This window comes from Lepus europaeus, chromosome 21 (genome assembly GCF_033115175.1).
Source record: "Lepus europaeus isolate LE1 chromosome 21, mLepTim1.pri, whole genome shotgun sequence".
NCBI lineage: Eukaryota > Metazoa > Chordata > Mammalia > Lagomorpha > Leporidae > Lepus > Lepus europaeus.
The window spans coordinates 53955007-53982243 of NC_084847.1; the positions used below are offsets into that span (position 1 = coordinate 53955007).

The 27237-nt window shown below is 51.5% G+C and overlaps 3 protein-coding genes across 5 annotated transcripts; 1 reads left to right on the forward strand and 2 right to left on the reverse strand.

Moving 5' to 3' along the window:
• The first annotated feature begins 520 nt into the window (after positions 1-520).
• LOC133750553 (NXPE family member 3-like) lies at positions 521-18876 on the forward strand. Its single transcript, XM_062180125.1, has 5 exons — positions 521-595; positions 8993-9717; positions 12255-12328; positions 12432-12644; positions 18286-18876. Exons 1-5 carry the CDS (start codon positions 521-523, stop codon positions 18816-18818), a joined length of 1620 nt encoding a protein of 539 aa, XP_062036109.1. The 3' UTR covers positions 18819-18876.
• A 1079-nt stretch (positions 18877-19955) lies between these two features.
• On the reverse strand, positions 19956-21843 carry MBLAC1 (metallo-beta-lactamase domain containing 1). The gene is given in 2 exon segments (XM_062180685.1): positions 19956-20544; positions 20546-21843. Coding segments are annotated over 2 exon segments (1314 nt in total). The 5' UTR covers positions 21292-21843; the 3' UTR covers positions 19956-19976.
• Positions 21844-21904: 61 nt separating this feature from the next.
• On the reverse strand, positions 21905-26960 carry CNPY4 (canopy FGF signaling regulator 4). 3 transcript variants are annotated; one of them, XM_062180687.1, is made up of 6 exons: positions 26251-26439; positions 23919-24045; positions 23724-23820; positions 23365-23487; positions 22705-22822; positions 21905-22611 (listed from the first exon to the last, which is right to left on the reverse strand). In XM_062180687.1, exons 2-6 carry the CDS (start codon positions 24026-24028, stop codon positions 22478-22480), a joined length of 582 nt encoding a protein of 193 aa, XP_062036671.1. In that variant the 5' UTR covers positions 24029-24045; positions 26251-26439; the 3' UTR covers positions 21905-22477. The 3 variants fall into 3 exon arrangements, with proteins under 3 accessions (XP_062036671.1, XP_062036672.1, XP_062036670.1); XM_062180688.1 differs by lacking the exon at positions 26251-26439 and adding an exon at positions 26736-26960 and having other exon boundaries at positions 21906-22611; XM_062180686.1 differs by lacking the exon at positions 26251-26439 and adding an exon at positions 26736-26941 and having other exon boundaries at positions 21906-22600.
• Positions 26961-27237: the final 277 nt, after the last annotated feature.

Genomic DNA, 27237 nt, shown 5'->3' on the forward strand with positions numbered 1-27237 from the left:
TGCTTTTGAGAAAGGCATAACGTACAGGGCTTATCAAGTAGGACATTGGATAAGGGCCAACAGATCGGGGTGGCGAGTGGTAGAGGGTACAGTCTGAGTGGTCAGGGAGACAGGAGACTCAAGTGCTTGTGAAGACCAGGATTCAAGGAGGAGAAAGCAGTCAACAGTTTAAAACGCTGCTGAGAACTTGAGAAGGCTAATTGAGAAAACGGCTTGGGGACTGGCAACCTTGATGAGAAATGGGAGTAAATCAACTGTTAGGAGGAAGGGGATGGATACAAAAACAAAGTTTTGGGTTTTTTTTTTTTTAATAGGATGCAGAATACTCCTAGGCTAGGACACTGGGTGGCCACCACCAGAAGCCAATAGCAAGGGATGGTGACGAGGGAATCCTAGAGTCAGTGCTACACCAAGAAGCCTATCAATGGCTCTATGGCTCTCTAGCCACCATGGCTTCCCTGAATTCTGTGGCTCATGAACTGGGCCAGAAGGCAGAGGGCAGTGGCATTTGGAGGTAGCCATGGACCCAGGCACTGTGATTCTCATCTCGCTCTTTGCCTCCATTGATCACAGCCTGATGCATGACATCATTTGGGTGATCTTGAATACAGAGCTGGCTGGGGAACCCTGCACACTGATTACCACCCACAGACCAACAGGAAGTTGGTACCATCACGACTTGCTCATCCACGAGCTGAACGAGCTTCTCTGAGGTGGCTTGGCTGTCATTCTTTTGGGGGCTGAGTTACAATGTCATTTGAGCTTCATTTAGGCAGACTGACTCTTCCAGGTGTGCTCTGGCTGACCAGATCTGCCCTGGTGCTAGGGCTGTGTTGGGAAGAATATGGAGCCTATAATATAGTACAGCAGCAGAATGGAACATCTCAGTGGTAGGGCGTCTGGAATTTCTAAGGGGTGATGTTCTGGATTTCTGGGTCTTCCAGCAGCCCCAAGGAGTAAGTTCTGAGAGAAGGGCTTGAGGGGAAGAATTGAGGGAGTAGGTAGAGCTGTTTCATGAAGCCAGAGAAGAAATTGTTCTGTCCCCTCTCTGGCTCTGTCCAGTTTAAGGTTATTTGCCTCGGGCTTGGTAAGATGTTGAATAAACATAATGTGGTAACAATGCTGGGGGCAGATGGCTAATAGCATACGATGATGATTTACTAGAGCAGTACTGGGAGCCTTCCAACTTGAGGAAAGTCTGTCCAACATTATACATAAGTACACAGCAGAGGTTGAATTTACAGGTTTTGATGGAGGAAAGGGAGGGGAGTAGGTGAGCTGATCCTTGTGTTTCAAGAAAAGAGAATGAGAGGTAGGCATTCTGGTGCTGTGGGTCAAGCTGCCACCTGGGATGCCACATCCTGTAGCTGATACCTGGGTTCAAGTCCCACCTCTGCTTTCACTCCAGCTTCCTGCTAATGCACACCCTACCACTCACATGGGAGACCCAGGTGGAATTCTGGGCTCTTGACTTTGGCCTGGCCTAGCCCCACCTGTTTTGGGCATTTGAGGAGTGAACCAGCAGAACTAGGAACTAGGAATTCTATTTAGGTCTTCCACATGGGTGATGAGGGCCCAAGCACTTGAGCCATCATTTGCTGTCTCATTAGCAGGAAGCTAGCATTGGAAGCAGAGGAGCTGGGAGAGACTCAAACTGGCACTTTGAAATGGGATGCAGGAGTTCCATGTGGCATCTTAACTCCCTGAATGAGAACACCCACCTTGAGAGTACCCTCTTAAAAAAAAAAAAAAGATTTATTAGGCCGGCGCCGTGGCTCACTAGGCTAATCCTCCGCCTGCAGCACCGGCACCCCGAGTTCTAGACCCAGTTGGGGCTCCAGATTCTGTCCTGGTTGCTCCTCTTCCAGTCCAGCTCTCTGCTCTGGCCCGGGAGTGCAGCGGAGGATGGCCCAAGTGCTTGGGCCCTGCACCCACATGGGAGACCAGGAGGAAGTACCTGGCTCCTGGCTTCAGATCGGCGCGGCGTGCTGGCCGTGGCAGCCATTTGGAGGGGTGAACCAACAGAAGGAAGACCTTTCTCTCTCTCTCTCTCTCACTGTCTAACTCTGCCTGTCAAAAAAAAAAATTTATTTATTTGAAAGGCAGAGTTACAGAGAGGCAGACATGCAGAGAAAGATCTTCCATTGGCTCCCCAAATGGGGACTCAAAACAGTGCCCATGTGGGATGCCAATGCTGCAGGCCATAGTTTTAACCCACTGAGCTACAACTCCAGCCCCTGCTCCACTTCCAATCCAGCTCCCTGTTAATGCACCTAGGAAAGCAGCAGAGGATGGCCCAAGTACTTGGGCCCCTGCACCCATGTGGGAGACCTGGAAGAATCTCCTGGCTCCGGCCTGACCGAGCCCTAGCTGTTGTGGCCATTTGGGGAGTGAACCAGCAGATGGAAGATTTTCTCTCTCTCTCTCTCTCTCTCTCTCTCTCTAAAGAAGATGGAGGAGGAGGAGAAAATGAGCAGCAGCTGGGACTTGAGTGGACACTCATATGGGATACCAGTGTCGCAGGTGGCCGCTTAACCTGATGTGCCACAATGCCTACCCCATATTTTTTAAGTTTTTGAGGATGCTCCACACTGTGTTTCACAGTGGTTGTATTATTTTACATTCCTGCCAACAGTGTACAAGGAATTTGATTTCTCTACATCCTTGCCAGCACTTCTTGTCTGTTTTAAAAAATAATTGCCATCTCAGGTGTGAGATTATAGTTCATTGTGGGTTTTTTTTTTTGTATTCCCCTTACAATTAGTAATGTTGAGCATCTTTTCATATACCAGTGGGCCATTTGTATATCTTCTTTAGAAAAATGTCTCTTTGCCCATTTTTAATTGGATTTTTATACTAAATTGTAGTTCTTTGTTTACAAGAGTACTTACTTCAAAATGTTTGTGAAAAAAAGGAATCAAAAGATGTTTACTTTGGTGCAAAACATTTTCAAATTCCATGTGCAATTCTTCTATAATATGCATTCTGCATGAACTTTTTGAAGAGCCCTTTTACGCATAGATGTTTTTTAAAATTTTGCACCAAAATAAACTTATCTTTTAATCCATTTCCACAAACTTTTGAAGCCCGTTTTTTTAAAAAGATTTATTTATTTATTTATTTATTTATTTATTTGAAAGTCAGAGTTACACAGAAGAGAGGAGAGGCAGAGAGAGAGAGAGAGAGATCTTCCATCCGCTAGTTCACTCCCCCAATTGGCTGCAATGGCTGGAGCTGCACAGATCCGAAGCCAGGAGCCAGGAGCTTCTTCCGGGTCTCCCACATGGTGGGTGCAGGGGCTCAAGGACTTGGCCATCCTCTACTGCTTGCCCAGCCCATAGAGAGCTGGATCAGAAGTGGAGCAGCTGGATCTCGAACCGGTGCCCATATGGGATGCCGGTGCTTCAGGCCAGGGCATTAACCCACTGTGCCACAGCGCCAGCCCCTCCATTTGTCTTTTGACTACTCACTTCTGACAGATATGTGACTTGCAAATACTTTCTCCCATTCTGTTGGTTGCCTTTCACTTTTTAAAAAATATATATTTTTGAAGATTTATTTATTTTTAAAATTTATTTGAAAGAGTTATAGAGAGAGGTAGAGAAGAGAGAGGTCTTTCATCTGCTAATTCACTCCCTCAAATGGCCTGAGCTGAACTGAGCCAATCTGAACATAGGAGCCAGGAGCTTCTTCCGGGTCTCCATGTGGGTGCAGGGGCCCAAGAACTTGGGTCCTCCTCCGCTGCTTTCCCAAGTACACTAGCAGGGAGTTGGATCAGAAATGCATCTGGGACTGGAACTAGTGCCCATATGGGACGCTGGCACTGCAGGCTGGGGTTTTAACCTCTGTGCCACAGCACCAGCCTCGTCTTTCATTCTTGACAGTTTGCTTTGGAATGCAAAAGCCTCAAAGTTTGTTGTAGCCCCTCTTGTAAATTTTAGCTTTTGTTGATTGTGTTTTAATTTCATATACAAAAATCGTTGCTATAACCAATGTTATAAAATTTTTCCTTTAATCCAGGAATTTTACAGTTTTAAGTCTTATGTTCAAGTCTTTGATCCATTTTGAGTTATTTCTTGTTTATAAGAATTCGTTTTTATACTTTCGTATGTGTTTATCCAGTTTCACTAATTCAATTTGTTGAAGAGACAATCCTTTCTCATTGTATATTCTTGGCATTCCTATCTAAGATCTCTATGTGAGTTTATTTCTGCTCTTTCTTTACCCACAACACCACAACACTGGCCCCTACATATTTGTTTTCTATTTCATTTTATTTTCTCTTATCTACATGATTTCATTCACTCTACTTTCTTTGCATTTATTTTGTTTTCCTAACTGTAGTTTGATTCCAATAGTTCTGATCCCAGTGTTGGTGGCTGTTTACTGTTGGGGAAAAATAAGCAGATCAAAGAACGAGGGAAAACACACAACTGCCTGGAAACAAAACCCTGGTAAAGGCAGCTGCTGTGGTTTACGAGTGGCTGGTTCCCCTCAAGCTGTGTGTGTTGCAGACGTGACCCCCAGTGTGGAGATGTTAAGAGGTGGCACTCGGTGGGAGGGCTTCAGGTCACTGCGGAGTGGCCCTGGAAGGAATTAAGGTAGTTCTCCTGGTAACAGGATAATTCCCTGTGTCGAGAGGGGGCCTGGCTCCTGCACTGCTTTCCTTGGCTCCTTGTTTGTGACATGACGTCTCATTCTCACACGCACTCCTGCCACTGTGATGTCACCTGCCGTGAGGCCTTCACAGAGCTGAGATGATGGGGGTGCCATGCCCATGAACCTGCAGAACTGTAAGCTGGATACATCTCCTTTCTTTACCGTTTATTATAGTCATGAACAACAGACTGATGCAGCCATGAAGGAGGGCCCTTTGGAACACAGATCCACCATCCAAGTCAGCTATGGACACGTTCTGCTTCCTGCAGCCACAGGGGGTTGGATCTTATTGATTGGACACCTCTGTGCTGCTCTGTCCTCTCCTTGTACAAACGTGTTTCTCTAGTCCAGCCCTTCCTTTTTCTTGCATTAATTTTTAGTTTCAGATGTGAGACAATACCGCCTTCGTGACTGATTTTCAAACATGGCAGCTGACACACTCCTGACTCCCAGAGACCTCCATGGTCCTCCCAGGGCTAGGTTTTTATGCACTTGTGGGGTGTTCTGTGCTGGCATCCACAGGTGAGTGAGTAGCTTACCTGTACTCTACAGAGATGTTATCTTAATAACACTCCCTTTTACATACTCACATTATAAGAACAAGATGCACTCAGTATTATTAACTCACAAAGGAGCAAAACCTTAGGCAGTGTCATAGGAAAAATGATTTGATGGCTCAGAAGAGGGCCTAGAGGGGAAGGAAGAAGAGAGCCTGGAAGAGGCACCAACGGTAAATGCTGACACCAGCTGTCGAAGGGCTGCTGAGGTAGAGAGAGTTTCAGGAGCCTTCCTGAGCCTCCAGTCCTGGGGACAGACTAGGAGGCCATGGTGTCTTGGCAGATTCAGTGGCTCTGCTTCTTCCCCACCTCCTCTACTGATTCAAGCCCTGGCTGCTTAGAGTAGAGTGGAAGAATACAAGTGCTCTAGGGCTACAGTCTTGGCCAAGTGCCAAGTCTTGTTGCAAAGAAAATCTACTCCTCTGGTAACAAAAGCCAGAGCTCAAGACAGAGGAACCCTTACGGGCTCAGAAATCTGCTGGATGTGATCGTGGTCTCTAAGGAGCACAGGTAGGAGGTAAGCATTCTTTGGCCAATCAAAGCACGGGTCACATTGCTGAGCACAGATTTAAATATTTCAATCACACAACTGGAAATGTTACAAACTTCCATTATTGATATACAATTCTCATGTTGATAATTTCCTTAAAAATTCTCTACCTAGGGTCTGATCACATGCCAGATGTCTAACAAACGAGTTCAGGCATCCAAAGACCTACTTGTCAGACACTTCAAGGGGCACAAGATTGTGGTTGTGGGGTCAGTCATTGCAATTTTGGTGAGTATTCCTCCTTCAACTTACCCCCAGCCACCCACAGAGCTCAAACAAGTTGCTTTCTTATTTATTTATTTTTTAAGATTTATTTGTTTATTTGAAAGTCAGAGTTATAGAGAGAGAGGGAAAGACAGAGATTTTTCCATCCACTAGTTCACTCTCCAAATGGCTGGAATGACCATCACTGGGCCAGGGGCAAACCAGGAGCCTGGAACTCCATCTAGGTCACCCACGTGGGAGGCAGGAGCCCAGTGGAACTCCATCTAGGTTGCCCATGTGGGAGGCAGGAGCCCAAGCACTTGGGCCGTCTTCTGCTGCCTTCCCAGGTGCACTAGCAGGGAGCCGGATGGGAAGCAGAGCAGCTAGGACTCAAAACAGTGTTCATATGGGATGCTGGCATCATACATGGCAGATTAACTTGCTGCACCAAAACGCCAGCCCTACTGTCTTATTTCTTGTTTATTTGAGATGCACAGAGAGGTAGATAGGCAGGTAGATGGAGATCCCAAGCCGGGAATAAAATTCAGATCTCCCACATGAGAGGCAGGAACCCAATCAATTGAGCATCACATGCTGCCTCCCAGGATCTGCATGAGCAAAAAGCTGGATCAGAAGTGGAGGAGGGCCAGCACCGCAGCTCAACAGGCTAATCCTCCGCCTTGCAGCGCCAGCACACCGGGTTCTAGTCCCGGTCGGGGCGCTGGATTCTGTCCCGGTTGCCCCTCTTCCAGGCCAGCTCTCTGCTATGGCCAGGGAGTGTAGTGGAGGATGGCCCAAGTGCTTGGGCCCTGCACCCCATGGGAGACCAGGAGAAGCACCTGGCTCCTGGCTTCGGATCAGCGCGGTGCGCCGGCAGCAGCACGCCAGCCGCAGCGGCCATTGGAGGGTGAACCAATGGCAAAAAGGAAGACCTTTCTCTCTGTCTCTCTCTCTCTCTCTCTCTCTCTCTGTCCACTCTGCCTGTCAAAAAAAAAAAAAAAAGTGGAGGAGGCCAAACTGGACCCAGCACTCGGATGTGGGATGTGGACATCTGAAGCAGGGACCTCACTGTTGCACCAACTGCCCACCCCAAATTTCTTAATTCTCATGGAGTCTGCTTTGTCTATTTCTTTCTTTTGTTTCCTGTGCTCTTGATGTGACATCCAGGAGGTCACTGGCTAATCCTATAACGTGAGGCTTTTGCTCTAAGAATTTTATAGGGAAGTATTTTGTACTAACTCAACTTTTTCTCTCTCTGCACGTTCTAATCTCTGTCATTTCTCCGCCTGTCTTATTTGTACTTTCCTTCATGACTCACCTCGGGCATCTCACATCATCTTCCCTCCACCCCCAACCTGGGCAGGGGCTCCTTACCTATCCTACTACTCATTACACTTCCCAGGCCTTCGACTAACTAAGGGCCAAGGGGTGTCCTTTTTCCCTTTAAACACCAGCGTATACAACAAAGTACTCACTTTTTATTGAGACAGAGATCAAATGAGTGCATTTCTTACTTATGTCAATGTCAAGAAACAGAGAAATCTACGCCATTAAAATAGCTTGGTCACAGGGTGGTTAAAATATCTTGGTGTTGTGGTGCAACAGGTTAAGCCACTGCCGGCGACACTGACATTCCTTATGAGTGCTATTTGAAGTAACGGCTGTTCCTACCTCTGATCCAGCCCCCTGGTAATGTGCCTGGGAAAGCAGTGGAAGATGGCCCAAGTGTGTAGGTGCCTGCCACCCACGAGGCAGACTTAGATGGAGGTCTAGCATCCTGGCTTTGGCCTGGCCAGGCCCCAGCCATTTTAGCCATTTGAGGAGTAATTCAGTGGGTAGAAAATCTCTCTCTCTTTTACATGTGTGTGTGTGTGTGTCCCTCTCTCTCTACAACTTTACCTTTGAAATAAATAAATCTTTTTAAATAAAAAGTATCTTGGTCACAAACTATGCTAACAGCTCATCCAAGCATAAGCCCAACTTCCAAGGACTGAATTAAGTGCCCCTGGGACAGATCTCAATGACCAGGGCGACGGGAAAAGCTCCTTCTGCCTCTTCTATCTGTACCAGCTCTTTCTTCCTGCATATGGCATATGTTGTCTTTGTCTTGGGAATTATGCAGGAGAGACAGCTGAGTAGCCCCTGTGCGTAGGCCCCGTCAGAGCCAGGAGTGTGCATGCCTTAGGCCCCGGTCAGAGCCAGGAGTGTGCATGCATTACTTGATGTCTGTGCTAAAGGGAGGAAAGGGTGCAGTCAGAGAAAGACACAGGGGAGATCATGCGAGAAACTGCCAGGCCATCCAGCTGGGTTCAAGTCTGTCCCTGGGAGGAAGGGCTGGGCACCTGTGGATGTTTCACGTGAGGCAAGGCCAACTTGTGCTTTCCTGAGACTTGGATTTTTGTTGGGAGCTACAGAAACCTGGAGCCACAGCCCCACCCCTTCCCTAGCTTCTCCTCCTGGGGTTTCCCATCCCTCCAGTCTCCCTCCTTTTACAGGGAATTCCTAGGATCCCTGCGTCTCCAATTCTGTGGGCCATTCCTGATGGAAGGCTTTGGCTCCTTTCTCTGGGTGTGAGCAAATTCTTTGTTCTGAGTCTAGGATGGAAACGGTGGAGGCAAGGTTGGGTAATGCAGAATTAGGAAGGGGAGGAGGGATTTACTCTGGAATTGGAGGTTCAGGCAGAGAAGGATCTGGAAGAGATGGGGAGAGCTGGAGTCTGAGGGTTGGCATGCCTAGATCGCCCTCTGGTGGCAGCAGGAGTGTGTGCAGGTGGTGGGGCCAAAGCCAAACCAGGCAGACAGAGGTGTTATTCACGCTTAGCAAACCCGCAGACCTGAGATGGTAGTGAAGATGAGTGTGGTGGCGGCTCAGAGGCCGGACTTTGGGTCAGACGCAGCGTGAGAAAGGTGGGACTCTTGTCGGATACCCACTTAGGTGGAGCAGGACCAGGTTTCAAGAATTGAAGGCAGGAAAATGAAGGGACACGCAGCCCACTGACTGGTTCCTCTTTCTCTACTCACAGATCTTGTACTTCAGGGTTTCCTGGCCTGAGAGAAGCATCCCTCGGCCCCCAGCGCCCCAGCCAGCGAACAAGTCCAAAAAACCCCTGTCCCAGGGGCTGGCCAATCTGACCCATCTCCTGTACTGGCCTGCGACCCCAGGAGATGGGGGGAACCTTTTGGCCTCCACCAGCCCCAAGACCTCCACCTACTACCTCCAGGGTCCAGTCCAGGCCAGATATGCCCTGGGAACCTACCTGAAGGCCATCCTTGTGGCTAGAGACCACAGGGGCAGGCCCAAGACCTACGGTGGGGACCTGTTCCGGGCACAGCTGCTGGGTCCCACCTTAAACACAGGAGTCCCTGGGGCTGTGCAGGATCTAGAGAACGGCACGTACCTGCTGTCCTTCCCCCTGCTCTGGGCTGGAAGGGCGTGGGTGCAGGTGCGGCTGATCCACTCCAGCGAGGCAGTTGGGGTCCTGCGGAGAATATGGAGAGACCACTGGGCCACGGTTGACTTCACAGGCTATTTCCGGGGACCCACAGGCTACGAAGAAACTGTAACTTGCAACGTGAACCCCCTGTTGATTGGGGGGGAAGGATCTACCTGTCGCTACAAAGATGAAGATTCGGGTGAGCTCTGGTTCTGTGCTCAGCCCCGTACCCTACCCTGCAACTCACTGGTAGGACATTCAGCTGGCCATTACTGGAATGTGACCACACTGCACGAAGATGCTCTGATGGCGGGGTAAGGAGCCCAGTGTCATCTGGGGGGCCTGAATCCTGATTTCTATGATTATTCTGCTGGAACTCCTGCCCGTATCAGTCGTCTACCCACTCCTGTGGGACACATGTTTGCTGAGCACTTAATCTCTGCCTGGTCTCACACTAACAGCTGAGTCTTATAGACAAGAGCATTGCACCCCTGCCCTGGGTAGGTTTTCAGTGACGAGGCTCATGGCTTTTTAAACATGCAGTGACGAGCACTGTACTGTAGCACAGAGAAGGGTGTCCCGTCTGGCCTGGAATGGGCAGGACAGGGGACAATCTAGCTGAGGCTCCAAGGAGAACCAAGGACTTGTAGGAAGAGTCCCAGTCCTATCCAGCCATCTGAGGGCCTGCACAAGGAGAGTTCACAAATCAACAGTACACAGTGGACAGGGAATAGGGAGGGTGAGGGTGACCCAGGTAAGTGAGAAGGGACAGACACAGCAGTGTGGGAGCTGGGAAATGAACACCAGGAGGCATCCACAGTCTCAGGGAAGCCAGCCTCCCAGGTGGACAGAGAAGGCAGTAAAGGTGTGGACACAGAGTGGCTCCATTGAGCCCTGATGTCACTGAGGGCCGAGGCAGGGCAGAGGCCAGAAGAGAGCCCAGGGATGAGCGAGGCAGTTTCTTTCTTTGTTTGTTTGTTTTTAAAGATGGGAGAGCAGGGCAGCTGGTGTCCAGGGAGGAGGGCTACTGAAGGCAAAGAGGAGGGAGCAAAAATCGGTCCTCAGCAGGTGTATGGGTGAGGGGCAGAGAAAGGTAGAGGGGGACCTTCTTTGGAGAGGCAGTATGCTCAGGTGAGAGAGCACATGAACATTTACAGGGCAAAGGGAGGAAAACCAATACTTTTTGCATTGGTCAGCAAGGAAGTAAATTTTTCAGTCAGCTGGGAGCTGCTTCGGGATGTGCAGTGGAGGGAAAGCCCAGCATTTCTGGAGCAAGGCTGCCAGGACTGGAATCCCCGCTCCCTCAGTTAGTTTATATCATTTGGATCTCTAAGGCTAAGTTACTTAACCTTCTTATTTATTTATTTGACAGGTAGAGTTATAGACAGAGAGAAAGGTCTTCCTTCAGTTGGTTCACCCTCCAAATGGCCACAAAGGCTGGCGCTGCGCCAATCTGAAGCCAGGAGCCAGGTGCTTCCTCCTGGTCTCCCATGCAGGTGCAGGGGCCCAAACACTTGGGCCATCCTCCACTGCCTTCCCGGGCCACAGCAGAGAGCTAGACTGGAAGAGGAGCAACCGGGACTAGAACCAGGCGCCCATATGGGATGCCGGCGCCGCAGGCAGAGGATTAACCAAGTGAGCCATGGCGCTGGCCCAACCTTCTTTTTAATGTGATAGTATCTATGTCATAGAGTTGGAGTGAGAAGTAACATATAGGTTAATGCATGCACAGTGCTTAGAACGAGGACAGCACAGAGCGGGCTCTGCTGGCTTTTTTGCTCTTACTTCCATCTGCTGCTGTTGAGCTCCCGCCCTATGCTGGTGCTACCCAAGGTGCTGGATGGAGGTCCAGTGGCTAGGAGAGGAAGGGCAGAAGTGCCCCATGCATGGACCTAACCCTTTAGCTGACAGCAGACATTGAACAGATAATCAGTCGCATGTGTGGCCCATGTGCAGTGGACAAGAGTTTGCAGTGTCAAGGTCAGCTGTTTTCTTTACATCAACCTTCATCCAACTCTGAGGACCTCCCAGGCAAGGCAGGGCAGGTGGGGAGGGCTCCCCTCAAAGGAACCAGCTGGATGTCAGGAACCCTTCTTTAGTCTTTTGCCCAGCCTGGACACTGCACAGTGCCCATTGAGCAAGCCCGTGTGTGGTTCTGGGCCCCACTGAGTGGACATCTCCACCTGGACTCAGAGTCGCTGGGGGTCATTCTGTATCTGCTCCCCGCCACTTCTGTGGGCGCCAGGGTTCTGACACTCTTGGGGCAGGCCATGTTTGGGCATCTTTGCAGTTTGCAGCAATATTCTCTTGCAACCTCCCCCTTAAAAGCAAATCCCTCATTCATCTAGGACACTACCTTTGTAATCAGTCGGTCCTTTCGTTGGGCAGATGCACACTGAGCACTTCTGTGCTCTGGCGCTGGGAAGAGAGCAGTGAGTGAACAAGCACGTAAAAACCCCAAAGGAAGGAACAGTCAACAATGCACAGAACTATAGTTAAATTATACAGGATGTTAGAAGGAGACATATGGGAAAGAGTGGGCATCTCCATTTCTCTTTCTGTCGCTCTGCCTTTCAAATAAATAAAAATGAATAAACATTAAAACTTTCAACATGAGTTTTGGAGGGGACACTCAGTCCATAGCACAAGGAACCCAGATCTCTGAACTCTAGCTTCCAGCCCCTGGCTGCTCCCATGTCATCTCCCAGGAGCCTGAGGCTGCAACAGCATCCTGGACTTTGACACCTTTCTCTCCCTCCTCCACGAACCCCCATTTTTCCTGAGCCCAGGATTCTTTTCCTTCATGCACTGCCATTAAGGGCTGCCCTATCACCCACTGGTCTCTCCCCAGGAATGTGACGGACAAGGCCCTTCCTCGGGGCATTCCTGCAATCTGGGTGGACCAGGAGGGCGACAAGAGTCTGGGTAAGTGGCGCAGGACTTGCAGGAACGGCAGCACACAGCCCCTGTACTGGCTCGAACCTCTTCTGCACTCATTGGTTGGTTTTGTTTTTTGGTTTTTTTACAGCTTCATCCCCTCAGCAACCCTGCCACCCTGGGATCCCGGTCCCAAAGCCCTCTGGCTTCTATCACCAAAACATATGGCACTCACTGGCCTGCTCGGGCCGCTCCTTCCCCACTGAAGACAGCATCCTGGGCTGCCTGGCCGGCCGCATCATCCACATGATGGGAGACTCCACGCTTCGGCAGTGGTGGGAGTATCTGTGTGGCGCTGTGTCCTGTGAGTAGCCGTAACGGAAGGAGTAGGACACCTAAGAGAACACAAGGAGAGCCAGGGCCATGAGGAGGCAGACAGTCACATCCATGGTGCAGAATGACCGGACTGCAGAAGGAGGTGGGAGGACACCACACCTGGGTTGGGGAACGGCTGGGAAAGAGGTGCCTGGGTGAAGCATTGAGGAACTCTTACAGGAGAGCAGGTGTGTGAATAACCATGATTGTAACTGAGGATTAGCTGGGGGAACAGAATCAGAATTTGAAAACTGTAGGAAAAATAAAAACTGTAGAGAGGGGCCGGCATTGCAGCACAGGAGGTTAAGCTGCCACCTTCAATGCTGGTATCCCATATGGGCACTGGCTGGAAGACTCCAGACAGCTGCTCCACTTTCTATCCAGGTCCCTGCTAATGCACTTGGGAAAGCAACAGATTGCCCAAGAACTTGGGCCCCTGCCACCCACGTGGAAGACCCAGATGGAGTTCCAGACTCCAGGCTTTGGGGTTCAGTCTAACCCAGCCCTGGCCATTGCAGCCATTTGGGGAGTTAATCAGTGGATGAAAGATCCTTTTCTCTCTCTGTTTGTCTCTCTCTCTCTAACTCTGCCTTTCAAATATATATTTTTAAAAAAACTGTAGACACCAGGCTTAGGTTTCTCTTGTGACAAAAGGGAGACCTGAATTTTGTTGTTGTTATCCTTTGTTTTTTAGAAGTTTTTAAAGTCTATTTTATTTTACTTAAAAGAAAAGATATGACTTCCAGCCACTGGTTCATTTCCCCCAAACATTTAAAGTCAGGAACATCCCCTACAACATTTGAAGTCAGGAACCAGGCACTCCATCTGGGTTTGCCACGTGGGTGGCAGGGACCCAAGTACTTGAGCCATCATCACTTTTTGCCCCCTATGGTGTGAATTAGCGGGAAGCTGGATCAGAAGCAGAGGAGCTGAGCCTCTAATCAGGCATTGTGATATGGATATGTGATATCACATATGTGATATGTGGGCATCCCAAGTGGCGACTTAACTGCAGAAACATACACCTGCCACAGAATGAATGTTTTTAAGCAGAGTTCTCAGTTCGTCAGGAAGACTGGATTGTAAAAAGAACAAAGATCAATGGAAGACTGAACCTATGAGGTGGAGAGGCTAAGTTAGTAACATGGGGTGTCAGCAGTGTAAGAACACAGGCATACTGGAGGAACTGACAATACTCGCTGGCTTGTTCTAGAAGCAATGGAGATGACCAGATGACACCACTATCCACAGGATGAACTCCAGATGGAGGTCCCTTGGGTGCCTGTACTAGGGGCTGGGGTGCAGAATAAAGGAGATGGTGCATTCGTTTCACAGCCCTTTTTCTAAAATTTTCTTAAGGTATACAAATTTCATGAATTTCCTATATACAGATTTAGGAACATAGTGATACTTCCCACTCTACCCTCCTTCCCACCCTTGCTCCTACCCTTCCTCCTCCTTCCTGTCCTATTATCTCTCTTAATTTTTACAATGCTCTACTTTCAGTTTACTTTATACTATATTAACCCTACATTAAGTAAGGAGTAAACAAATAGAAAAAACACTCTTCCTTGACAATAGAGAAAATCCATTTTGTTGCAAAAGACAGGCTTTTCATTCTTTTTTTAAAGCTGAGTAGTATTCCATCACATATACCATAATTTCTTTATCCAGTCATCAGTTGATGAACATCTGGGTTGATTCCATATCTTAGCTACTGTGAATTGAGTTGGGGGTACAGGTAACTTTCATATGCTGATTTCCTTTCCCTTGGGTGAACCCCCAGGAGTAGGATGGCTGGGTCATATTGTGTATCTATTTTCAGCTTTCTGAGGTATCTCCATACTGTCTTCCACAATGGCTGTACTAGTTTATATTCCCATCAACAGTGGTTAAGGGTACCTTTCCCCCAATATCCTTGTCAGTATTTATTGTTTGTTACTTTCTTTATGACAGCCATTCCAACTGGGTAAGGTGAAACCTTGTGGTTTTGATTTGCATTTCCCTGATAGCTAGTGATCCTGAGCATTTTTTCATGTGTCTGTTGGCCATCTGAATATCATCTTTTGAAAAATGCCTGTTCTAGTCCTATGCCCATTTCTTAACTGGATTGTCCATTTTGTTGTTGTTGAGTTTCTTGAGCTCTTTATAGATTCTGGGTAATAATCCTTTATCAGTTTCATGGTTTGCAAATATTTTCTCCCATTCTATCAGTTGCCTCTTCACTTTGCTGAATGTTTCTCTTGCAGTGCAGAGCTTCTCAACTTGATGTAATTCTATTAGTCTGTTTTGGCTTTGATCGCCTATGCTTCTGGGGACTATTCCAAGAAGTCTTTGCCTATGCCAATGTCTTGTACGCTTTCCCAAATGTTCTCCTCTAATAATTTGATGGTATCAGGCCATAGATTTATACCCTTGATCCATTTTTATTTTGGACTGGAATCCCTGCTCTACCAGTTAGCTTATGTCATTTCTGATCTCTAAAGCTAAATTACTTAACCTTCTTTTTAAATGTGAATAACAGAGTATCTACGCCATAGAGTTGGAGTAAGGAGTAACACATAGCATGTGAAATGCTCAAGATGAGGACAGCAGAGAGCGGGCTCTGCTGCTGTCGAGCTCCCGCCCTATGCTGGTGCTGTCCAAGGTGCTGGATGGAGGTCCAGCGGCTAAGAAAGGAAGGGCAGAAGTGACCCCATGCATGGACCTAACCCTTTAGCTGACACTGAACATGTCGCATGTGTGGCCAATGTGCAGTGGACAAGAGTTTGCAGTCTCAAGGTCAGCTGTTTTCTTTACATCAATCTTCACCCAATTCTGAGGACCTCCCAGGCAAGGCAGGGCAGGTGGGGAGGGCTCCCCTCAAAGGAACCAGCTTGACTGTCAGGAACCCTTCTTTAGTCTTTTGCCCAGCCTGGATGCTGCACAGTGCCCATTGAGCAAGCCCGTGTGTGGTTCTGGTACAAGGTAGAGGTCATGTTTCATACTTTTGTATGTGGCGATCCAATTGTCCCAGCACCATTTGTTGAAGAGACTGTCCTTTTCTCCAGGGATTGATTTTAGCTCCTCTGTCAAAGATTAGTTGGTTGTAGATGTGTGGATTGGTTTCTGGGGTTATTCTGTTCCGCTGGTCTATATGTCTATTTTTGTGCCAGCACCAGGCTGTTTTGATTATAACTTCCCTGTATACTATGTCCTGAAATCTGGTATTGTGATGCCTCTGGCTTTGTTTTTGTTGTACAAGATTGTTTTAGCTATTCGAGGTCTCTTGTGTTTCCACATGAATTCTAGCACGGCCCTTCATACTGTGTTAAAAGGGAAATGTGTGGATGAGGCAACTGAGGAGCTGGAACTGGGGATGAAATGAGATGTGAGAGCTTCAGACAGAGTTTTGGTATTGATTTCCTTGGCATGAAAGTTAAAACGGGTCAGAGTGTCACGCAATCTGACTCCCATCTGTGTCTTTACCTTTTGTGCATCAGGATTTGAAATAAATTCCACAATATAACAAAGCATGCCTTTAGGAGTGCGGTTTATTAGGGAAGGGGGTACCATGAGAGCCAAGGATGGACATAAAAGAGCACAAGCGCCCAACCCCTTCGTCTGCTGGTCCTCCCATCACCCCCAAGAGAGGTGTATGGAGCCTGTGAGAGAGGGTTTCAGTTCTCATGGAGGGGAAACCCCCCACCCACACCACTAGTCTCCCTTCTTACCCACAAGCTGAAATAGCCTCCTTGGGGTTTTTGGCACAAAACAGGCTGGAGGTGGCCTGCTGCTTGTTTACAGAAGTTGTCTGAAAACACCAGCTGCCCCAGCTGGAAACCTGGCACCTGTGGGGTTGTCTACCCCCCTGCTTGAAGGATGGAAGCCTCCTGCCTCCCACGATTAGCCTGGGTGCAGCTCTCCCTCCAGGACAGGGGTGGGGAAGCTTTTTTTCTGCCAAGGGCCATTGGGTATTTATAACACCATTCACAGGCCATACAAAATTATCCACTTAAAAATCGGCCTGCTGCAGCTTATTGAATTTCTAGTCCTGCAGAAGTTGCCTTGATTGGGCCACAGTGATTTTGCAGGTCCTATGTGGCCCAAGGGCTGGACGTTCCTGAGTCGTTTCATGCAGGTGAACCAAGCTTATGTCAGGGCACGTAACTGAGAAAATAGACGGGATCTCAGGTGACAGTGGCCTCCTAGACTGGCAACCATGGCACAAGGACATAAATTGGACAACCCCGAGTCTCCAGGTTGGGGTAAGCCTTCATCCAGGGTAGCTGAAGGAAGTAATGGCTGAATCCACATTGGTGATCTCAGTGAGGAGGCTGTAGAGGGAGACGACTCCATAGGGGAGAGGGTTTAAGGGAAAGCACTGACAGCCTGCTCCAGGGTCCAGGGAGGGTGAGAACTGAGACCACACATTCGGATTTGGCAACTAAGAGGTCACCGCAGGGCCAGTGCTGTGGTGCAGTGGGTTAACGCCCTGACTTACAGTGCCAGCATCCCATATGGGCTCCAGTTCAAGTCCCAGCTGCTCTCCTTCCAATCCAGCTCCCTGCTGATGCAGTGGAAGATGGCCCAAGTCCTTGGGCCCCTGCACCCACATAGGAGACTGTTGCAGTTTTCTCAACAATGTTGCAGTGGATTCGTTTCTGAGAGGAGGAGCCTGGTGGGGGCACGGAGTCACCACACAGACCCCGGGAGTCTGGTGAAAGCAGGCTTGAGGCAAGCAGCCTGAAGACTCGTTTATTTCAGTTAGTACAACAGCTTATATAGCCAAGACCAGCCAATCCGGTCAAGGGGCGGTCTATGCCCCAACCAATCACAGCCTGTTGCCAGGCAGGCTCCGTTGCCAGGTGGGTTTCAAAGCCATTCCTGAGTAACTAACGCTCCCTTGCCAGTGGCCATCTTGGCATGGCCTTCTCATTCCACAACAGGAGACCCAGAAGAAACTCCTGGATCCTGGCTTCGGATCGCCTCAGTTCCAGCCATTGCAGCCATTCAGGGAGTAAACAAGAGGATGGAAAACCTTCCCCCCCACCCATCTCTCTCTCTGTAACTCTCTCAAATAAACAAATTTTTTTTTTTTTTAGGTCACTGGCAATATCATAGATTAGAGAGAGCAAAATCGGGAGTGTATAGGATACTTGTGTGGTAAGGGGAAAAGGATGCTAGATCCTTTGTATTTTTTTATAAGAGATTTTTAAAAAATATTTATTTATTTTACTTGAAAGTCACAGTTACAGAGGAGAGGGAGAGAGAGACAGAGAGAGAGAGAGAGAGAGAGAGAGAGAGAGAGGTCTTCCATCCCCTGGTTCACTCCCCAGATTGCTGCAACAGCTGGAGCTGCGCCAATCCAAAGCCAGGAGCCAGGAGCTTCTTACAGGTCTCCCACGTGGGAGCAGGGCCCCAAGGACTTGGGCCATCTTCTGCTTCCCCAGGCCATAGCAGAGAGCTGTATTGGAAGTGGAGCAGCCGGGTCTTGAACCAGCACCCATATGGGATGCTGGCACCACCAGTGGCAGCTTTACCCACTATTCCACAGTGACAGCGCAGGCCCCCAGATCCTTTCTATTTTCAAATGAGCAAAGTACAGCCCTTTATTAACCCCTAATCCCTCTCTCTCATCCTCCCGACAGCCCTCAAGCCCGTGGACCTGCACGTCACCTATCAGGTGGGCCCCCTTATGGCCGTGGACACCACCAGGGGCATCGTGCTGCACTGGCGGGCCCACAGCTGGCCCCTGCGCTCCCTCCGCACACCAGTGGCCTCCCTGCACTCTGTGGCCCGCGAGCTGGGGGGCCTGGCAGGGGGTCCCCACACCGTGGTGGTGCTGGGTCTGGGAGCTCACTTCACCACCTTCCCTCCAACCATCTTCATGCGACGACTGGCAGGCATCCGAGCAGCTGTGACAGCCCTGCTGGCCCGGGAGCCCCGCACGCTTGTGGTCATCAAACTGGCCAACACCGGCTACAAGTCTGTGTATGGCAGCGACTGGTTCACCCTGCAGGTGAACCGGCTGCTCCGAGCTGCCTTTGCTGGCCTCCGGGTAGCCTTTGTGGACGCCTGGGAAATGACCTCCAGCCTGGCCCTGCCGGACAGCATCCACCCAGGGAAACTCATTGTGCGCAATGAGGTGGACTTGCTCCTCTCCTTCATCTGCCCCAGCTGAGCGCTTCTGAGGGTTCCGCTGCTGTGCTGACCAAGAGCCCAAGGCCTAGGACACAACTGTGAAGAGACTCACAGCCCTAACAGGACATGAGAAAAGGACAGGAGCCACAGTACAGTCTCCTTCCTAATCCTACCCCTCCTCCTCCATGCAAAACCAAAGTGCTTTTTTTTGTGTGTGTGTGACAGAGTTAGACAGTGAGAGAGAGACAGAGACAGAGAGAAAGGTCTTCCTTCCGTTGGTTCACCTCCCAAAAGGCTGCAACAGCCGGAGCTACACTGATCTGAAGCCAGGAGCCAGGTGCCTCCTCCTGGCCTCCCATGCAAAAAAGTGCAGGGCCCAAGCACTTGGGCCATCCTCCACTGCCATTCCAGGCCACAGCAGAGAGCTGGACTAGAAGAGGAGCAACCAGAACTAGAACCTGGCGCCTGTATGGGATGCGGGCACTGCAGGTGGAGGATTAACCAAGTGAACCACGGTGCCGGCCCCTAAAGTGCTTATTTTAAAACAAACGAAACAGTGCCATCACAGCTTGCTCACAAGCCAACGGCTTCCATGGTATTTAGTGTTAAGTCCAAGTCTCTTACGTCAACCGGGCCCTGCACGCAGCACTGTCTAATTCTGTGGCCTGTTTACCTCCATGCTTCCTGGGACCTTTGCAGACCAACCCTACGGGATTCCTCAACACTCAAGATGTCTCAGGGCCTTACTCCTGCTATTCCTGTGCCTAGAATCCCTTCTCCCAGATCCTCGAAAGGCTGGCTGGCTTCCCATTCAGTTCTCTGACCGAATTTCACCTCTTCAGATAAGCTTTTTCTGACCACCTCCCGCTCCATCTGCTCTCCCTTCCTCACCCCTACCTGATAGTTGGTTTGCAATTATTGTTATCATGTACTTGTCTGTGACGAGCCTGCTCACTGTTTTAGGCCATGATCTAGGACAGCACCTGAGGTACTGCAGGTGTTAAACTCCCACAAACAAGCGAAAGAATTACAGTCAAGAGAGTCGGGGCGGGGGGGGGGGGGGTTCACCTCTGAGCCCTGCCAACCACTGAGAAACACACAATTGGCCAACGTGGCCCCCAGCTGCAGCTGCCGAAGATGGCTATTAAGGCTTCACATTTACATAAGGGCAATAGGATTTCCAAAGCAGTTTACACTTTTATTTTGGAGGACCCTCGAAAGAACCCCCGGCACTGAGGCACTCGGAGCGGAGCCAGTCTTTGGTCTTAGTCTGGCTGCAGACACAGCAGGTCTGACGGGAGCATCTGTCTCCCTGGGAGCCCTGGCCGGCTCTCCTGTGCGTCCTGGGCACCATTCCTCCCTGGAGGGGATTCCTTGATGAGTCCAGTCCCTCCTGGGGCCTGTCCAGCCCCTTTGCTCCGACTCTGGCTGGCCGGCTCTCCTGTGTGTCCTGGGCACCAATGCGCCCTGGAGGGGATTCCTTGATGAGTCCAGTCCCTCCTGGGGCTTGTCCAGCCTCTTTGCCCCGACTCTGGCTGGCCGGCTCTCCTGTGTGTCCTGGGCACCAATGCGCCCTGGAGGGGATTCCTTGATGAGTCCAGTCCCTCCTGGGGCCTGTCCAGCCTCTTTGCTCCGACTCTGGCTGGCCGGCTCTCCTGTGTGTCCTGGGCACCATTCCTCCCTGGAGGGGATTCCTTGATGAGTCCAGTCCCTCCTGGGGCTCATCAGCAGCGACCACCGGCTCCTGCTGGCTGCTCCCCCTCCCCCTTCGTGGGCGAAGTTTCCCTGACCACGCGGAAGGGGGCTCCGTGACCAGGCACGACCACGTCGGCTGTGCCTAGCACCCTCCTTCGGCTCCGCTCCTGGGCCACCGGATCTTCGCTCAGCGCCTGCCACGAGCCCTCGTCCCCACTGCGCTCAAACACATCGCCCGCCACCACCACGGTGCCCAGGGCTGTGCCGGCCACCACTACGCTCACGTCCCGCTGTCCCCCGTGGCCCGGCGTGGCCCACACCTCGAGCCCGGGCCCCAGCTGCAGGGGCCGCCCCTCACCCAGCCCGTGGGGAAGGTAGAGGCCCCCGGGGAGGCAGAAGTCGTGCGACACCAGCAGAGCCGCCCCCGGGAACAGCCCCAGGTTCCCGATATGATCCGAGTGCCCGTGGGTCCCCACCACCAGGGTCACATCTCCCGGGGCCACGCCCTGCCCGGCCAGGGCCCCCAGCAGCGCCTCTCGAGTCCAGGGACCCCCGGTGTCCACGAGGATGGGGCCGCGAGCCGCCTCCTCCAGGGCGGTGTTGGCGCCTCCGCGCTCGGGCAGCGGCTCCCGGCGGCTCAGGGACGGACCCCAGGCCTGGGGCAGAATAAGGGTCACAGAGCCGTCCGCCCGCACGGCGGCGTCGACCGCTCCGGGCTCCGCGTAGCCCTGCAGCAGCACCACCACGGAGTAGGGGTCGCCGGGCATCCGCAGCGGGGGCGCCCCGCTCAGCGGCTCGGTCCGCACTAGAGTGCTCATAGCACCGGAGGGCGGGCTGAGGAGAACGGAGGTGGGGCCGTGCGACGCTGCCCAGCCCTTGGGAGTTTCCTCACACACAGGCCCGCCACGACCGAAGCGGCCCCTTCCCTCTCAGTCCTTGGCCACCCCTCTCACTCTCAAAGTGGTATCTCCCTCACCCCCCTCCTCCTCAGCCGAAGACGGTACGGTCCGGCCTTTCCACGTGGACTTGCCCTTCCCTTGGCGTCTTCGGGCCCGTCCCCCTCGTCTCCTCACCCTTCACCCTCCGAAGGACGTCCCTTTTCCTTTCCCTCAGTCTAACCCTGACGGCTCTCTACCTTGGACATAGTTGTATCACCTCTCTTGGGCGTTGCCTCACTCGAACAAAGCAGAAATCGGAAACGCGGGTAGGATGTTTGTCCTCTGTGAGCTCCCGTAAGCCCAAGTATGGCGGCCGAAGAGGCGCCACGTACGTAACTTCCGGCGCGTTCCGCACCGTGTGCCGACGGACGCACTCTCATTCCCCGACCCTGGAGCGCCCCCCTGAGGCCACAAGGTGCAAAGCAACATCAGTTCAAGACTAAGGACCGAAGAGGCGCTGTGTGCACCGCCATTGGTTGAAACTGTGGGCCCAGTTGATATTAAAAAAAAAAAAAACTTTAATAGCGGTATATAAAATTTGGCACCTGTGAAATTCTGAGGTGGGCCCTCAGCGAATGTAATACAAAGATCGAGTATGTGTCCCCTTTAACTTATCAGCACCGCCTCACCCCCCAACCCCGCCATTGTCCTGTTCGTGTGCAGGCAGTGTATGTGGGCCGTTGAGAATTAGTGTTCTGGCCTCTCCCTCTAAAAAGTGAAAAATCGACGCCCCCCGCTCCCCAACGACAAAGAGACTTTCCCAAGGCCCACAGCTCCAGTGCCACTGCTGACCCCTGGGTGACGGCGGGGAGCCGTCAATAGCATCGCCGTGCACCTGCCAATTAAGGGGCTGGATGGCAGGCAGAGGGCTCATCTACGGGGACAGGGCTTCCACCCGTTGCTCCCACCTTCTCCTCGCACCCTGTCGGATCACCCTGAGATTGGATGGGAGAGAACTGCTACAAGCTTTGGGGTGCGGTCAAACACACCCCCCTTAAAGCTGGGCTAGGGAGAGCTCAGACTTCAGGGGTCAGGCTCCGTCATCCCTCCTGGCAGCTCCGAAGCATCAGAGATCCTCCGGGTCATGCGTGGGGTTGACTGCTGCCTTGGTCATCTCGGCCTCGGCCTCGGCCTCCTCCTCCCCTTCCGCCTTCTGCTCGTCTGTGATCTCCTTTCCAGTCCAGGTTTCCTGTAGACATGCTAGAGTGGGTGAGAGAGAACGGCTTAGACGCTGGCCCTGGGGACAGGGGAAGCTGTGGCCAGGCAGGGGAGGAGCCCAACCCCAGAACTGACCAGTTTCGGCAGCTGGGAGCACATGACCTTCGCAAAGGAAACGCTGCAGGGGCTGGTCCTGGTGGTGGAAGTACCAGTCTCCCACGACGTCTTCAAACTCCTCCAGCATCGTCTCGCACTGGTCAGATGGAAAGGCCAGAAGCCTATCTGTTCTGCTGGGCTTTGGAAGCCTACCTCTCCACGCTCCAATCCCTGTCTCCCCTGCTCCACCTGACTGACCTTGGAGAGCAGGTGGCCAGGAGGTTAAGCTTGGCTTACTACATGCGTGATTCTCACTCATGCAACAAACAGGTACTGGCACCTGCTCTGCCAGGTGAGTTAGTAAGCTCTGAATCTCAGCTCCTTGCCTTGCAAATGGAAAACGGTAACAAACATCACAGCAGGCTGTTGGAGGAGTGAAACTAAGGCAGCACTTGGAAAATCTGTAGTCCAAAATCTGGGTCATAGTAGGTGCCCGGTCAGTGGTGGTGTGTATTATTATTGTCTGTCATTACTTCTCGACATGCTGCTGGACCCACTCTCATCCACAGCACAGCCCTCACTGTGCCCCCTTCTCCATGCTCATCAGCGGCCACCCCCTGCAGGGAAACCTGAGGACCTAGCTCCCCTCCCAGGCTCCCTTCTCGCCAGCCTGGATGTTGAGGTGGTACCTTAGCCTACCTGCTTCTTGAGGAATGTGACCTCCACGCTGGGCTCATCCCACAGCTCCAAAGGGATCCCCAGATCCACCTTCACCCCTTTCTGCACTAGGCCTTTCAGTGTTGCCATGGTCTGACTCTGACCCTGAGAGATGGAGAGATTGGGATTAGCCTAGCCCACAGATTCCTTCCCCCTTTCCACTCTATCAGCTTTGTCAACTCCCAGAGAATCAGATGAGTTCAGCGAGGGTGAGATGAGGGAGCCTGATCAGGACGGGGCACCCCAGAGGTGAGAGATTGGGCAGGTATCTCTTGAGGACTTCAGGGGATATAGGTCTGTGCTCTGGAGAAGCAGGGCCTTGCCCTGGGGAAGGGTCTGACCTTGGCATATCTCAGCGAGCCCTTGCGCTCAGCATGAACACTGTAATCCAGGATCCGCTCACATAAATTCTCCAAAGCCTCTTCCAGCCTCGTCTCTCTGTGGGGAAAGGGGAAACAAAGACTCCCTGGGTGCTGTAGGAATTCCTGGGGCTCCTTTGGGGATTGGCAGGTGGAGGAGCACCAGGCAGGACTCACGAAACGCTGTAAGGCACGTGTCTCTTCCTCTTGCCTGTGTCTAGCACCTGCCCCAGCTCCAGCACCTCTCGAGATCGGCCAGTACGACTCAGCTCCTCCTGTAACTCCATGCTCAGCAGCTTACACACTGGGGAGGAAGAGAGAGGCCTAAGTGGATGTCAAAGACAAACGCATCACGGTTCATTGCAGGACGTGCAAGTGTGGACTCTCGGGTCAGCCTGAGTTGGCCATGCGCCACTCTTCCCGTGCCATAGTTTCTCCACCTCTAATATGGAGGTAACAGTATATCTTTCACAGGAGTGGGAAGAGGATTAAACGATTTAACATGGAAAGTCTAGAATAATGCCAGGCACACAGCAAGCACTGGATTGTTTGCTGTTGTTCAGCAGTTATTTATTGAGCTCCTACTGTATGTACACTAACAATACAGAGAACCCATAATCTATCTATGGGACACGGCCAGTGTGGTTGGGGACACAGAAACAGATGATGACAATATGATGTAATGGACCCCACACTAGGGACAAGACCAAGAAACTCAGCCTGATCAAACGCAAACCCCGTTCAGTGGTCACTCACTTCCTACTAGCCTTCAGTTTCCCTAAGGGTGAACATCACATCTGTTTCCCTGCTGTCCTTCCAGCACCTGGCATGCGACTTGCTGAAATGACAAGCAAATTAAACAGAGGCACAAGTAACAGAAGTGCCGGGCACTGTGCTAGGACCTGAGCTACACAGGGACTCCCGTGTCCTGCAGGGGCTAAGAACCTGACAGAGGTGACAGATAAGGGAGCTTCTCAACCCAGAAGGGAGGAAGGGAGATTCTGGTGCTGCGTGGGCACAGCTGCTGCTTGCAGGGCTCCCATGTGACATCGGAGTGGAGTTCTGGCTGCTCCCCTTTGGACCCAGCTTCTTGCTAATGGGAAGGGAGCAGAAGGGGTCCCTGCCGCCACATGAGAGATCAGGATGGGGTTTCTGGCTCCTGGCTTCAGTCTGGTACAGCCCTGGCATTTGGGGAGGGAACCATCAAATGGAAGATACCTCTCTCCTTCCCCTTCCCCAATCACTCTGCTTTTCAAATAAATACATAAATCTTTAAAAAAAGAAAAAGAAAGAAAGAAAGAAAAAAGAAAAAAGGAAGGAAGGCCAGTGCTGTGGCACAGCAGGTAAAACCCCCCTGCCTGCAATGCCAGTATCCCATATGGGCACCGGTTCAAATCCTGGCTGCTCCAGCTCCCTGATACTGGCCTGGGAAAAGCAACAGAAAATGGCCAAGGTGCTTGGGCTCCTGCAACCCATGTGGAAGACCTGGAAGAAGCTCCTGGCTCCTGCCTTCAGCCTGGCCCAGCTCCAGTGGTTGTGGCCATCTAGGGGGTAAACCAGAGGATGGAAGATCTCTTCTCTCTCTCTCTCTCTCTCTCTCTGTAACTTTTTCATATAAATAAGTCTTTTCTAAAAAATTAGAATATAGAAGGAGATGGTCATTTCAGACAAAGGGAAAAGCACTAAAGACACAGCTATGAGAGGGCAAGGCACTCTCAGTGACCAGTGAGTGGTTCCGTGTGACAAACAGGGGCACTTGGGGGATGGGACTGGGGCATGAAAATGAAAGTTTGGGACCATGCAACAGAGAGATTTATATGCTTTGCCATAAAATGTTGGCTGTGGGAGCCGGCTTGGTGGTGCAACCTGCAACACCATAATCCCAGGTGGTGGGTGCCCAGCCAGCTCCTTGTTTATGGCCTGGGAGAGCAGCAGAAGATGGACCAAGTCCCTGGGCCCCTACAGCCATGTGGGAGACCTGGAAGAAGCTCCTGGCTCCTGCCTTCGGCCTAGCCCAGTTCCAGTCGTTGCGGCCATCTGGGGAGTGAGTCGGTGGGTGGAAGATCTCTGTCTCTCCGTCTCTGTAATTCTTTCAAATAAATAAATAAATCTTAAAAAACAAAACAAAAAAACACGTGGGCTGTATTCTGATCATAGTAGCAGGCCTGCAGGGATGCTAAATAAGAACTGACCCAGTTAGGTCTGTGTTAGAAAGATTGACAGGTGTGGGGAGAAAGCTGGGGACACAGTGTGAAAGGTGCCAAGAGATCAGCACCCAGTCATGAGGAATACTGAAACGCGGTGGGGGTGAGGCATAGAGGAAAAAAAGTCCCGGGAAGACATTGAAGTCAGGAGAGGCGGCAAGCTACGAAATCATGACACTCCAGCACCTGGCTCCAAAATGCCCCCTCGCACCAGGGCCCCACACGCATGCAGCCACGGAAGACGCTGCTTGCTGTGAAACCCACGCAGGGCACACCCTCACTGATGGACAGCCTCTCCTACTTACGTGGCCGCCGCCTCTGTTTATGGGCATCAGCAGCTGCGTTGCTCACCCTCCAACACCCTCACTGGGCCTATAATTTGGGCGCGTCCCCGCCAGGGTGGGGCAGAGGATGCGTACCAAGGAGGAGCCTGGCACCCGGCCCCTGCAGGCTCTCCAGATTTAAGTCTGGTGGGTGACACGGAGGAAACACACTGAAGATGCTCTACGGTAGAGGCGGAGGCCCAGGGCGGACAGTATCTGAACTACAATTCCCACAATCCCCTGGGGCCCCCGCCGGTAAGAAAAAAGCGGGTTTGCTCCGGACGCCTCCTGGGAATTGTAGTGCCACAGCTCTGAGCCGGCACTGTGCGTTCCCCCCTTGACCCCATCCACGCTCCATCAGAATCTCTCCCAGGCCTTCGAGGGGGTCGAGCGGCCCCACCCGTCACAGGACGTGTGGTGTGGCCGACACGAAGGGGAGGCGGGCGAGGTCCACTCCCTCTAGATACCTTCGCATTTGCTGGGCAAGCGTTCTGTGTCCTCGTCCTCCTCCTTCGGCGTCCCAGCCCAAACCCCGCACACGACCACAGTGAAAAGCAACATTCCCAACCGCACAGGTCCCATGACAACGCGCCGTCCACAAACAACCACCACTTGCTTCCAAACCAACTTCGGAGAGGCGGCGGCGGGCCCTTTAAATTCGGAGGCGGTAGGCGGCACCCTTAAAAAAAAAAAAAAAAATCCAGCCTGGCACTGTCGGCGCGTGCGCAAGATCCGCCCATAAGGGGGCGGAGCCTCGTTGCTCTGGGCTTCCCCGCCGAGTTTTGTGGCGCCTCCTGAAGGTCCTGTCAGCCGGGTAGTGAAAGAATAAATTGAAGTAATGCGAACAGGAGGGCGTTGTTCTGAAACGTAAATGTATAAAGAAGCTTTTAAAATATAGTTTCAGGCTGCCATCCTACAGGACTCATTCTGTCTCGGCAAAGGGGCAGTGACTCGCTCGTCTTCTCTGCC